Genomic DNA, 14,068 nt, shown 5'->3' on the forward strand with positions numbered 1-14,068 from the left:
TCCTTGACAGATGTTGGAATTGAAGGCTAAGAGAACCTGGGCAAAGAGGGGAATCAAGTAAGAATTAAATCCTCCTCTTGTGGTACATATAGGAAAACAAAAATAAATAAAAGTTTAAAATAAAAAGAGATGGGGTGTTCTACATAGATTCAAATAAATACATAGAGAACCCTTTGTTCTCTATGGAAGCCATGTGCCTTCAAAAAGAAAAAAAAGGGCAGTTAAAGAAAGGGTACATCTTGTTCATTTTCAAACATTACACCTTTGAATCAATGGAGGATAATGTAAAAATATTTCTGAAACAGACAATGCTGTTTGCAAGAGATATCTGTGGACACCACTATTTATCCCTGAGTAATGGAAAAAAATGATATGTGTCTCTTGTTGTGCGATTTCAATGCATTTTTCTCCTCCTAGAATAACTTTTACTTACTAGCCCTGGCTTTGGCCACATGAATTTATTTCAAATTCTTTCATGATAATGCTTTTCTTTGATATGTTTGCCTTTGTTCTGTATCTGAGTACCAGCAAGGCCTGTTCTCTAGATGGAAAAGACAGAAAAGTATTCTTTTTGCAGCATCTGAACCATTTCTGCAACCTTCTCTATGTAGTCTTTGTAAATGAACTGCTACCTTTAAGAATAAATCTAATGTGGATGTATAGGCTTTCAGATGGTATGGAGAGCATCTGTCTGAAAACTTACTCTCATTTATGTAGGTTTGGAAAGGATTTTCTCAGTTGTTTCCTGTATGCAGAGATGTTCAAAATATCTTATCCTTGATATTGTTATTTAGCATCAAACACCTCATACCAAATAAAACCAGGATGTATTTTTGGTAACTGAGGAACAGCAGGTCCTGAAGGGTTTAAAATAGATGACATATGATACCAAGAATAGCCCAGTGCAACTTAGCCAACCTGAGAAACTATTCAAAGAGCAAACCAAAATGGAGGGCACTTCTATACTCCATTCTTTCACTAACATTTACTTTGCCATTTTTGCTTTGTTTTGCTTCAAGCTTTTAATTAAGATTTCCTTGGCTTTGCTAACCCATTTCTATATTGTTAAAGGCAACAGAAAAGAAGCTGCCAGGATAGCAGAAGAGATCTATGGAATAGTCCCAGGTAAAGTAAAAATATGGACTCTAACATTTAAATGTTTATTTGTCACATTTTTGTAACTCAAGGATTTAAATCGGCAAATTGCCATGAAATGAGGGATTTTTTGCTAAATGCAGGGGTAAATGTTTTAACCTGAAGTGCTTCCCATTTCTGGGGTCTCTGCAGTGTCAGTATGTGTTGGCATGGTTTAGGTGTGCAAAATATGAGACTCCAACAATTACCCAGCTAGAATGAGGATGACATTTGGTCAATGCACTATATATGATAAATAAAAATACTGCTCTCAGTACAAGGTGTTCTTTATCAGTGGTTACAGATTGTTTTACTAAACATCCAGTTTTACTGCCAGAGAATATTTAGGGAAAATTTTAGCACATTGATTTTCTGAAAGGAGATGCTAGGAGGATATAACTCATAACTTTATGAATCCAAGCAAAGAAGCCTTGTTTTGTTAAATCAGATGATAAAAATGAATGCAGCTAAAATTGTTCTGAAAAATACACTGCACAAGAATATGTTGTATTTCATAGGTTACTTAGCAGGTCACGGTTTTGTTTTTTTCAAGTGATTTTATTCCTTCAGATCACTGCCATAATAATGAATAGGCGTGTGATTGCATTCCTGTTAATTCCACTAATTAAAATGACACGGTATTTTCAATTTACTGCTAATGAGGGCTTATTTTCCTAGCTGCAGATTCTGATCAGCATTGTGACATCACACATTTCTGTGTGACTCATTTGCTGGGCACTTGCTTTGTGATTGTGCCATCATGAACAGGCACAGGAATGGCATCAGAACACAGATGGTGTTCTTTGGGATGGGCACCCAAAGCAGGGAGATTAACATCTGGCCAACAGAAATACTGCAGCCAAGCATTTTTGACAAAGCCTTTATGAAGCCTGTATATATACAGGCATGTTTTGGTTATTAATTTATTTTTTATTCTCTAGAATATAATTCCAGTCATTTGTTACTGTCATTTTTTCCCAAGCACCTTTATGCAATCACAGTCTGACACGTGGTGAGCAGCAGTTTTTCCTTCAAGCTTTTCCTTCAGGTACTTATTGAGGTGCCTTGAAATTCAGCGGGCTGTAACATATTTTTATCTGCAAGTTGCCATTTGCAGAAAGTCATTAAGGATAATCTTACAAAATGTAAGATCATGTGATGTTGTTGCTGGGGCACTATATCATATTACAGCCAGAGCTTCACAACCTTTTCTCTTTGCAGTGAAGTAGCACAGCAGCAGCAGCAGCAGCAGGGCTGCATAATTTATCTGTAGGCATTTGAAAAGAGCACTTTCAGTCATGTCACTCCCAGCTGAGCAGGGGAGAAGTGCTCCATATGGGAACTATATTTGCCACACGTTTCAGGGAGGTAGGTTGTGGTGGGAGTGTGCAGAGTGAGTGTTGTCCTGAGGCTGTGTGTGCACACACATGCATTGGAAATGCCCTGGAAATGCATGTGAGAACATGCACTGCACGAGCTATACTCTGCATTAAAGGTTAAATAAGGCCCTGGAGCTCTGCTTGAGTAACTCCTGAATCCTCCTGCTGTATGAGGGCTCTGGGCTTTGTCACTTGCAATGTTTTCTGGCTTTCTGAGCCGAGCTTGCCTGTTTTAGTCACCAGCATGATGAGAGGTGTGGGGTATTTGGGAGGGTTTCAGGAAGGCTTTTCTTGGTTCCTGTTTCCATCATTTTGACTGATGTGCCATTCAGAGCCTTGCCATATATTGTGCCACTGGTCTTTCCATGCCAGTTTCCTGCCTTAGGAGCCCAGGAATCGCTCTGTAAATAAATCGAAACAGAAGTAATTACTACAGTTAAAACTGTAACTCCATTAGCTGAAGAGCATCCTGGTCCTTGGGTAACAAAAGGAGACTCCTCTGGCCAAGAGTAAAACCTCTGCTGTGTCCTTGGCCTCAAGCCCCCATGGATGTGTCCATGCCTCTCATTGATTTCTCCCTGCCTTGGGTAGCATATGAAATGGAGATAAATCACCCTTTCCATTCTCTCTGGTGTGCTGCATAGCTGAAAAAATTAAACAGGACAAGGGTTTCAGATACAGTGCCCATGGACTTGCTGTACAACAGAGCATGAATGCAAACACTGGTTTTGCTTCTGTCCTGTGGCACTGGAAATGCAGCTGGCCTTTGGAGAAACACTACACACTGTGACACAGGATGGTTATGAATTTTAATATAGGACAAGTAAATTTGCTCTCTATTTGAGTGGCAAGGATTTAACCTGAGCTGAATGTCTATGCCTGTAGGTAGCAGCTAGGCTAAATAATTATTTTTCTTGGCATAAATAGATTAGGATAAGAAAAAGGTCAAGCAAGCCTACGTGAAGGAGTCTGAACAGTTCAGCATCTCAAAATAATTAAAGAAGAAAAGTAAAGCCCTCAGGCAGAATTTGTTTTTCCATGTATTTTCTGAAATATTTCAGTGAAGAGAATGATTAAACCTGTTACATGGTAGTCTGAGAGGGAGGATGTTATTTATGAAATTGTCAGTTCAGGAAATAAAACTGCCAAGGACATGCCAGAATTCATTTGATGGACAAGTCAACCCTGCTATGAGGCTCTTAACAAAGTGTCAGAGAAGCTGGGATGCAATTTGTGACGAGAGCTCCCAAGGAAAGGTGGAGGCTGATATAGTTTTGAGTAGGAGAATTGCAGGGTTCTGAAGACTCCACATGAGACCCAGCAGCATTAAATTCGTGATCTTTGCTGAAACATGTTTTTAGCTGTTCTTTTAAAAGTTCTGCCAAGAAGCTTTTGTTTAGATTTCTTAGTGAGCAGCCAGCTTTCTCAGGATTGCTGATCGCTCAGCTCTCTGCTGAAATTAATTCATCAAACAGTTTCACCACTAAGCCCACACTGATTTCAGTCCTGATCTGCATTTACACGTGGCTGTGCTTCCCCTGTGCTCCCAAGATGTGCTTTTGCTGCATCCCTGAACTAGCTCCGTGCATTTGCTGTTTCAGGCAGCTGGGCAGACCGGTCCCCTCTCCACGATGCTGCCTTCCAGGGACGCCTCCTCTCTCTGAAAACCTTGATTGCACAGGTAAAGGCCCACAGGGAAAGGAAAGGCTGGGAAGCAAGGTGGTTTCACATGAATTGCATTTATGGGCTGGTGAGCTGGTAATAGACTGCAACAGGGCATAAAAAATATGGCTGTATGAATAATATATCAGCACAAACACCTCTGGGCATGTTTCAGTTTGCTCAGTTAAGAAGCTGGGAACAAGTCTGGGACAAAGACTATCACAGCTTGCAGCTTGCTATATAATAAAAAATGATCCTTGTGCTCTTTCTCAATGATGAACCATGCAACTAGGCTTGAGAATAAGGACAACAAATATATAAATGTTTGGCTATAGAAAATATATAAATGGCTATTAGAAAAAACCCAAAAAGTAACAGGCATGCCTCATAGAAGGCATCTTGCCTTTCATAGTCAGCCTGAAACCCTCTGCTCCAAAAGGAACTGAGAGTTCAGGCAAAAGGAAGAGAGGAGGAAAGAATACATGAGAGGGAAAAGAAGCTGGATATGAAAAGAGGTTATGGTTCTTTGTGCTCTGCCCATCATCTTCCTTCCCACCTTTGCTTAAACTCAGTGTCCCCATCTAGCACAAATAGTTACTGTGCCCCTCTCCTTCTTGCCCCCAAGGAAACTGCGGGGAAATTAATTCCCTGAATGTAAAGCTTTTGACTTGGCTATCAGTCTTTTTATAGGCAAGGTAAATAATTATTACCAGAAACCAGATCTTTAATGGACAACATCCTCAAGGAGTGGAGCCGCCAGTGGGAAAACCTCCTCTTCAGACACCTCTTGAGGCATTTAGCTGCAGATAAATAAAAGATGCTATTTACAGACAGCATTTTCCCTCCCATTTTCTGATCCCTCTTTCTTTCACCTGCTGACATAAAGTGATTTTTATGGAAAAGGAAGAAATGTACGTTAGAGATAAAAAGAAAGAGGCTTTATTCATTTAGGGATTTGATGGTTTTCTGACCCCTCTATCTCCATTTATGCTGACCTTACACCACTTGCTTTGTGGAGCACCTGGTGTTGTGGCTGTTCACCAGATGTCCTGGTTATGCACTGTTCATGGTTGTACACTGAGGAAGCACCCAATGGTGTGGTTATATAATTTAGTTAATCCACTGTTTCTCCTTTTCCTAAAGACATTTAATTTTGGGAATAAAAGATGAAGGTCCTTGCTGATGAAAACAGATCAAGGCAGCAATGTCTGTAGAGCCTGAATTGGAGCTGAGTCACCACAGATTGATAAATGCAGGGATGAAATTGTTCATGGAGCAGCATAATCATTGCTCATTGCTTCTAATATACCAACCTGAAATGAAGTATGGGACTGTACTTGAGTGTCTGGGACACTCAGAAGTCTCTACTGCAGCACCACAGCTTTCAAGAAAGCCTCTGAGGCTCTGGGAATGCCTGGACACAGGGAGGTGACGTAGTGCTGCGGTTTTCAAATGGCTCAAGGACTCAACAACACCTGTTCCAATGCCTGAAACAAGAGTTTGATTCTTCACGTACATTGAAAACAAGGTTTATCATGAGTGATGGTTGGCAAACAGCCATTGTAAGATCTACAACTAATTCTTCATTTTGTAATAGAAGGAATTGTTGTTTTTCCCAAGATATCAATGCTTATTCTGTCACTTGATATGGTTGAGTTTTATTTGTTAAAAATATATATACATGTATATATGAATAATGATTGACAATAAGTCTCCTTATTAGGAGTCTCTAGAATAAATAAATCTTGAAGGAATATGCTGATCACAAAGTATGAAACCACCACACAATTAGAAAATGGAATAATCTCTATTTTTTCAAGGTTTTGTCTATTTCCCTAGCACCATTGTAATGCATGAGAAATTTTACCAACAACTTTTACATTAATAATATTTTCACATGACTGAAAAAGATTGTTTTCCTATCATGTAATGTTTAGCCTGAAGTGTTTACAGTGGTGTTAATGCTCATGGTGTCAGGACTGCTGCCTTTTTTGCTGTGTGAGGTTGCTCCCAGGTACTCCTTTCTGCCCATTGCATTGGGGACTGTGTACCAAAAGTGCATTGCTGCCATCTCGTGAGCTGCCCTGACTATAGCACGTCAGGCAGGCACCAGCTGTGCTTCAAAACATGATATCAAGCAGAAAATGGAGCTGCTGCCAGGCCTGTTCTCACACATGGCTGTAAAATTCTAATTACCAAGAGATTTAGTTGCAGTCAGAGGAAAGCACATGTGACAACTGCTTTTCTCTTTGTGAATATGTCTGGTTTGTCTTTGTGCAGGAATAGATATGGCAACTGCTAATTAGGGAAACACCTGAAATAAGGCATTCAGCAGAGATCAACAGGAAATCAACAGAGATTTGTAAACCACTGTTCTTTCTTCCAATGTAAAACATTTCCTGGATGGTCAGATAGGAGGAACTGATTTGTGGGTGGGATTTGACTCATCTCTCTTGTAGGTTTACCAGGTACTCATTACCTCTGAGTGAAGCACCCTTGGGTACCCCATGTAGTGAATGAAAGAACTTTCAGGATACAATTTGTCTGCCCTACTGGAAACAGCTGCTTTAGCACAGGATGAATTACAGCATCAGGAATCCTGTTTCTCCCCACTGAAGGAGCTGCCAGCTCCAGCTGAGCTGCAGATATCTGTGTCAGAAGTGTGAAAAACACCAATCACTTGTTTTTAAAATTGTAAAAAGTTTAATGATAATAAAATGGTTATAAAAATAGCAATATAATTAGAGTAATAATAATTTGGACAATTTGGATTAGAACAATATGAGACAATAGAAACAAAGAGTTACAGATAAGTCCAGGTACCTTTTTCTGGGCAGCACGAGCACGAAAAGGACACAGGTTAACAGAGGATTAACCCTTAAAAGCAATAGCCTGTTGCATATTCATACACCTCGTATATGATGCATAATTTCCATTCAAACACAGGATTCTGTCTGGTCAGAGTCAACTTCTTCCTCTTAATCCTAATGGTGTCATCCTGACTGTGCGAGGTGGGAAGAAGTTAATTTCTTCTGATAATGGAGCAATAAATTCTTTTTCTCTGAAAGATTTAGGTGTCCTGTGGCTGATATCTTGGTGCGAGTCCTTTCTTTAAAAAAAGTATCTTACATAGCATAGTTTCTATTTTAACATTTTGTTATAACCTAAAACTATATTTAACACACTACTTAAGAGAATTAATATAGCATAACTTTCTAACACAACACATATAATATTCATTTTAATATTTGCAAAAAGCCAATCATAAAAATACACCTTTTTCAAAAGAAGCATCCTCATTCAGGGAGGTGAATCCCTCCAGCTGTAGCTCCTGGTGCAGGACTAAATAGGGAAGGAAATGACAGCCATATAAATTAAAGAAATGTGAAGCATTTCCTGCAATTGACAGTGCATCATAAAGAGCTAGAAACAGAAGGCATAGCTTGTGATTGCTCCCTCTTTAACCCCATATCCAGCTGTGGTGTGTGGGGACAAGAAATCACTGAACAGCACCAATGTGACCTTGGCCCTTTCCCTGGCACTCAGCAGTGCCATGACTGTCCCTGCCATGGGCCCCCAGCAGCCCTGCAGGAGCTGGGCAGGGCAGGGCAGGGCTGGCCCCTCACTCCCTGCTCCCTTTGCAGGGTTTCAATGTGAACCTGCTCACCACAGACCGAGTGTCAGCTCTCCATGAGGCCTGCCTGGGTGGGCATGTGGCCTGTGCCAAGGTGCTGCTGGAAAATGGTGCCCAGGTAAGTCCTGGGGATGACTTTGGGACAGGGCACCTGGGAATGGATGCTCCCCGCATCAGTGGGGAGGTTGGATGTGCTGTCCAGGTGGCAGGGCCAAGATGCAGGTGGACATCTCCGATAGAAATGTGGAAAAACATAACAGTGTTCTGTTTCCCTGGGTGATTTGTCCATAAGAGTGTTCTGTTTCCCTGGGTGATAGATTTGTCTCCCCCTTGTGTCATCCCTTTATTCTCTTTTGTTTTCCCTTTGTGTGTGAAACATGGTCACGGTTGATGGAAAATGAATGAAAGATGCTAAGTAAGAAATAACCTTGAAGAAAGTAACTCACACCTTTGCCCTCCCCCTCCCCCCTCAGCAGTGATCACTGGAATTACACCTGGTTTTCTATGGGAAGGTTTGGGAGTCTCATGTAAGTAAAAACGGATGTGCTTGAAGCAATGAAACATTTTATCTGCTAATAAAATAACAATTCCTACAGCTGGACCTAAGGTAGAGTACATGTTCCCAAAAAAGATTAAGGAATGTGTGAAATATATAAGGATATTTTTATGTCAGCTGGGTTTTCAAGTACAATTTATAAGGCAAGAAACCAAGCAGCCCAAAATAGTCAAGAGATCTCCAGTGCTTCCAGCAGTTCCAGCCACATCTGCCTGATGACACTGGGAGGAGTGAGGGTGGTGGAAATTTTACAAATTGACATGTGCTTGCATTATCCATTGCTCCTCTCCAGTGTGCCACAGAGTTAAAGACACGCAGATTTGCTTCATAAATTGGCCCTGAGGGCTTGCTACACGGTTAAACATGGCATAAACAGGGGTATGGTATGATTCCTGGGGTGCCTTCTGCAAGGCCAGGAGCTGGACTCCATGATCCAATGGGTCCCTTCCAAATCAGTGTATTCTGTGATTCTGTGATCTACAGCTCTGCTGTCCCAATGGAGAATGGCAATAGTGGTTCTTGCCAGGTCTTTAGATCAGAAGTTGGGGAAGAAAATTTCTGTCTTGCATAGACACACATGCATATAAATTCCTTCAAGCTCCTTTTCTGTTTGGGATTATGTTTTTATGAAAATTTCTTCTGCTGGAAGCGTGTTCTCAGATGAAAATATTAAACAGAAAGTGAATGTTTTCATTTAAAAAGCAAAGCCATTTTCATTTTAGGGTGTTCCACCTTGAGGCTGGTGCGAACGAAAAAATCTTGAAGATACTCAGCTGCTTCACATTAAAAAAAAGAGAAATAATAAAATTGCATTTTTTAGCAGTTCCAGCAGGAGCATTCAGAGCAAGGAGGTTTTCTGCCTTATGGCACTAACTATCTGGGAAAGAGGGCAGACATGAAAGGAGAATGCTCTGTATGTTATGTCACAACATATAACTCAGAAAGCTGTAAATAAATTAGTTCCTGCAATTAAACAAGGCAAGTCTCACTCTGGTGCAGTTCTAGGGTGCACAGGAAGCATGTTGCACGGGCATTCCTGTTAGACAGGAAGATCCTGAGTGTGCTGTCCCACACAGGTGAATGCAGCCACCATCGACGGGGTGACTCCGCTGTTCAACGCCTGCTGCAGCGGCAGCGCAGCCTGTGTCAGCATGCTGCTGGAATTCGGGGCCAAGGCACAGCTGGGGAGCCACCTGCCCTCACCCATCCACGAAGCAGCCAAGAGAGGTGAGAGAGGTGATGTTCTGGGTGTGAGGGGTGTGAGCAAGCCAACAATAACTACGTGACAAATGCGCCTTTTGTCGTTCACTAGGCATTTAAAAAAGAATTCATTCTATATCAGTAGAGATAAACAGGTTTGGCTTTTCACAGCTCTTGTGCCTCACAGTTATACCTGGGTGTGTTCTGCTCTGCAGCAATTCAGTGACAGCTCTTCCCTCCACAGGTCACAGGGAGTGCATGGAGACGCTCCTGGCCCATGGGGTTGACATTGACCAAGAAGACCCACAGCATGGGAGCCCTCTCTACATGGCCTGCACCTACCAGAGAACAGAATGTGTCAAGAAGCTGCTGGAGCTAGGTACACCTGGAAAAGGGGCTGGGGGAGAGCTATGGTGGTGTGAGACAATGCTGCTGGCCTCTCTGAGCTGCCTCTTTACTTAAAACATCATGGGTCACTTCCACAAGAGTTGTTGGGACCCTGACTCTGTCAGACTCATTTGAGGCCATTAAAAATTTCCTGTGTTGTGATAAAGAAATTATGATTTCCTAAGTGAAAAGCATTCTTAATTATAGACACCTCCCCGAGGCTATCTGAATGTGAAAACAGAATCCTTTTAGTTTTCTAGAATGATAACAGGAAGAACAGAAAATGCTGGCTGATATTACTGACCAAAATCAACTCTTGCTTAACATAGCAGTTTATCAGAACCATTAACTTCACCTCCTCCTCAGTGGATGATGAGAGCAGCAGTAAAGCTGCTTGGAAGAATAATCACTGCAGGTCTAGGCACAGGCCATGAACTAGCACAAATTTTTGCTGTCAGTGTGCATTAGCTGATTTACACCTGCTCAAAGTGTGGCTCTGCTGTGCCCAGCCAGCCTGGGACAAGCATTTTGCTTGCTGTGCTCCCAGACCTGTTACAATGAGATACCTAAAGGTTTTGGGGGCAATTCAATTAACATAATCCATATTAGATTTTATGCCATTAAAGAACACATGGTAGGCTTTGAACACATTTTGGGTTGAAGGTCAGGCAGCTCAATCCTGAGCACTGCAGGCAGGGTTTGGTGGCCCAGAGCACTCTGCAGAGCCGGTGTGACCTGCTGAGCTTTGCACAGCTGCTGTTGAGATCCTGTGTGCCATCCATCCCTTCATCTATTGAGGCTTCTGGTGGAAACCAGCCCGTGTGGTGCAGGTTCAGACAGCCCCTGCTGCCCACCAGCTCTCACCAGGAGCTTTGTTCACCCCAGGAGCCAACGTGAACGTGGGGAAGCGACTGGACACCCCCCTGCACGCGGCAGCGAGGAAATCCAGCGTGGAGATCGTTATCTTGTTGATAGACTATGGTGCTGACCCAAAATGCAGAAATGCTGACCTCAAATGTGCCCTGGATCTTGCCACACCCCACAGCAAAGTGGAGCAGGCACTTCTGCTTCGGGAAGGTAACGGTTTCCTTTCTTCTCCTTTTTTTAAGTAAAGCAGTATTTGTATACTTTACCTAAGTATATTTTCTTAATTGCTTTTATAAGTAATGCTCTACATACATTCTCTTACCTTTTCTGCTGCCTTCAAACCTCCAACTCATGACACAGAAATCTGTTTTGTTGCTAGATCTGCCACCTGGTGCTATGGTTTTTGCAGGTAAATCAGTCAGTTTTTCTGTGCTTCTTTTCCTATCTACTGAAGGAAAATCATACATATTTACCTCGTGGGACTCCTGGTGTTAAAAACTGCCATGAAAATTTATTAACAGATAACATTTTGGTACCATCATAAAGTGTTCAGCCTTGCACCATGGCTCAATGGGTGAGTGTGTCCTTGGCTGCCAGGAGAAAGCAGAGCTCTGTGCCAGGTGACTCCTCAGCTTCATAGCTCTTCCGTGTGGTTTATGGGGCTGCAATCCCAGAACAGACCAGTGGATACTTTCAGTTTAGTTGAAGAAAGAGCAGAGACAATTTTTCTCTGGGAAACTTTGAGAAAAAAATTAAAACCATTATTATTTTTCTTTTTGTAACTGTTCTCCTAAGTGCACAATTCATAGTTCACCAATAGTGTGAGAAGTTTTTACTTTGAGACCAATCAAGTCTCACCTTAGCGAGTCACATTATAAAAAGCCCACTACCTTCATTAAATTATCTCCTAATTCAGCTTCTCACATTATAAAAAGCCCACTGCCTTCATTAAATTATCTCCTAATTCAGCTTCTAAAACCCAGAGTCTTTTCTTCTATCCCTAACTCAACAACATCAGACCAGCACTTTGCTGTTTACCTCCAGGCTTCCTGTAACTAATTGTCCTTCCATTTTACTGGAAGAAACCTCTGAGCAGAAACAAATCAGGATCCTCTTGTGCTGTTTTCACCTGCAGAACTTGATGCATCCAAGAGCAACATCCCTGTGCTCTGGGCTTGCTGAATTAGCTCCCTCCTCCTCTAATCTCTCTTTTCCAGCTCACTGGTGCCCTCTTAGCTGGTCTGTGTCCCCTGAGGCCCTTCTGACTCAGAGGGTGAATGGTGCTCCCCCATGCAGGGCCTCCCACCTTCCTGAGCCTGCTCACAGCCCACCAGGGACCAGAGCATGATGTGCACAAAAAGCCCAATTACAAAAGCTCTTGCATGGTAAATTAATAAATGTCACTGTTGCACACAGGCTTTATCCCGACCCTCTGAGCACAGGTGAGCTTTATGGAAGAAACAAAACATTGGCTTACTATCCTTCTGTCCTGTTCTCTTTCTCCATGACTTTTCATGCAGAGCTTTAATTTGCCATGTCTAAAACCTTCTGGCAGGAATTTTGTTTGAATGCTTCTCACCTTGTGTGACTTCTGTCCCCACACCTGAGCTGCCCAGAGCTCAGTGGCAGACTGTGGCAGCAAAGGCAGTGCTGCCAAGTGTCCTGCTACCATTGCCCTGTGTGAATCAGAGGTGGTGTAGATAAAGAAATATCGTAATATTAATAATTTTCTCTTCCTGAACTTTCCTTTTGATTTCCATGCTCAGCTTGTCACCCTGTTCTCCTTTGCAGTCAGAAAGGCTCTAAAGGCATTTCAGTTCCTGCTAACTCTGTTTTTCAGGCATGAAATTTCCTCAGTTTCCTCACCTTTGGTCCCATTTTCAGATATTTTGCTGTGCTTAACATGCAACTACTCTTTTCCTCTACTTCTATGTTTTCTGAGGTCCTTCTGTTTGAAATAAGTACCCTGGGCTGAAGAGTTACTCTACCCCTAACTTCTCCACTGAGGTTACTTAGATGGGTCCCTTTAATTTCTCCTCTCACCAGCTATTAAGTGATGTGAAATACAAAACGTGTCTGTTTTCCTAAGTGCTTTAGAAGATGGTACTTTCTTTCACTTCCAGTGACAGTAGTACAAAAGTTCTTTTTTATATATCCCGTATTTTTCTATTAATTTCTTAGAGGGGGTATTATCAGCCTGTTTAATCTCCTAAATTTTCTAGTGGTAAAAGCACAGATTATGAAGCTTACTGTGAGATATAAGCACAGGCCTTTAAGCCCGCATCTCTACCTGTTACTTATCAAACTCTGCAGTGATTGTTACTGTTTGGACAGAAACTGGAATGGAAGGGCACAAGAGGGTTCAAAGACTGAGCACCCCTGGGCAGGTGTAAAGGGGGCACCTGGAGCAGCTGTGGCAGGAGGAAAGTGAAGGGAGGCAGGGACACATTCACTAGCAGGGTGCATTTGCATGTGCAAGCTTGTAGCTGCAGAAGCAATAGAGCCTCATATCCAGTGGGTTTGTGCCTGGCATGCCCCTCAGCTGATCCGTGGTGGGGACAGCTCCCGGTCACCCTGCAGGGAAAACCCAGGGCAGCTCCACTGTGGGCAGCACTGTGCCAGCCAGTGCCCAGGATGAGTTCTCTGACAGCTTTCCAACCACTCAACCTCTGATGTGTAACAGGAGTTCTCACATGCAGAAAGGAAAGGGCAAAAACACTCCCTGACCTCAGCCAGTCATTATGTAGTGCTTGGTCTGAGTTGCAAATCTTGCTGGTGTTTGTTGCCTTGACTCATACAGGTGGTGGGTTTGAGGTGCTTATTCTTGCTTTTACCTCCCCCAGGTCCTGCCAGCCTGGCCCAGCTGTGCAGGTTGTGCATCAGAAGGCGCCTGGGCCGATCGTGCCTCTGCTCAGTCCCCAAGCTGCACCTGCCTGAGCCACTGCAGAACTTCCTCCTGCATCGATAGCTCTGACTGCCTTGGACTGGGAAAGAAAGAGGAACAAGTGCTTGTTTACTCCAAGTTTGTATATCAAAGGAAAAAAAAAATCAAAGGCATCATTTACTGTCTTCTGTGGCTACCAAACACTGGCTGCTATGTGACAGTGAAAATTCGAAACACCTTCTCACAGGCAGTGAATGGTATCATGGATACAGGTCCCTCACAATCTGTTGCCACATGGACTCACACTAGCCTGAGAAGTTCTGGTACATAAACAGCTCACTTGGCACATGTTTGTAGGTGCAAAT

General features: G+C 42.6%; 1 protein-coding gene across 2 annotated transcripts; it reads left to right on the forward strand.

Moving 5' to 3' along the window:
• The first annotated feature begins 947 nt into the window (after positions 1-947).
• Positions 948-13,787, forward strand: ASB11 (ankyrin repeat and SOCS box containing 11). 2 transcript variants are annotated; one of them, XM_064708458.1, is made up of 7 exons: positions 948-1,125; positions 4,115-4,194; positions 7,820-7,927; positions 9,442-9,592; positions 9,810-9,944; positions 10,838-11,029; positions 13,663-13,787. In XM_064708458.1, the coding sequence occupies exons 1-7, from the start codon at positions 948-950 to the stop codon at positions 13,785-13,787; spliced, it is 969 nt and encodes a 322-aa protein (XP_064564528.1). The 2 variants fall into 2 exon arrangements, with proteins under 2 accessions (XP_064564528.1, XP_064564615.1); XM_064708545.1 differs by having other exon boundaries at positions 7,871-7,927.
• Positions 13,788-14,068: the final 281 nt, after the last annotated feature.

Source organism: Zonotrichia leucophrys, chromosome 1 (genome assembly GCF_028769735.1).
Source record: "Zonotrichia leucophrys gambelii isolate GWCS_2022_RI chromosome 1, RI_Zleu_2.0, whole genome shotgun sequence".
In the NCBI taxonomy this organism is placed as follows: Eukaryota; Metazoa; Chordata; class Aves; order Passeriformes; family Passerellidae; genus Zonotrichia; species Zonotrichia leucophrys.

Excerpts from the sequence above, each read along its gene's own strand:
- ASB11 (XM_064708458.1), top strand. The coding sequence starts at position 948 with ATGGAGGGCACTTCTATACTCCATTCTTTCACTAACATTTACTTTGCC. Across the intron at positions 7,928-9,441 it reads TGCTGGAAAATGGTGCCCAG|GTGAATGCAGCCACCATCGA; the intron begins GTAAGTCCTGGG and ends TGTCCCACACAG. Across the intron at positions 9,593-9,809 it reads CCACGAAGCAGCCAAGAGAG|GTCACAGGGAGTGCATGGAG; the intron begins GTGAGAGAGGTG and ends TTCCCTCCACAG.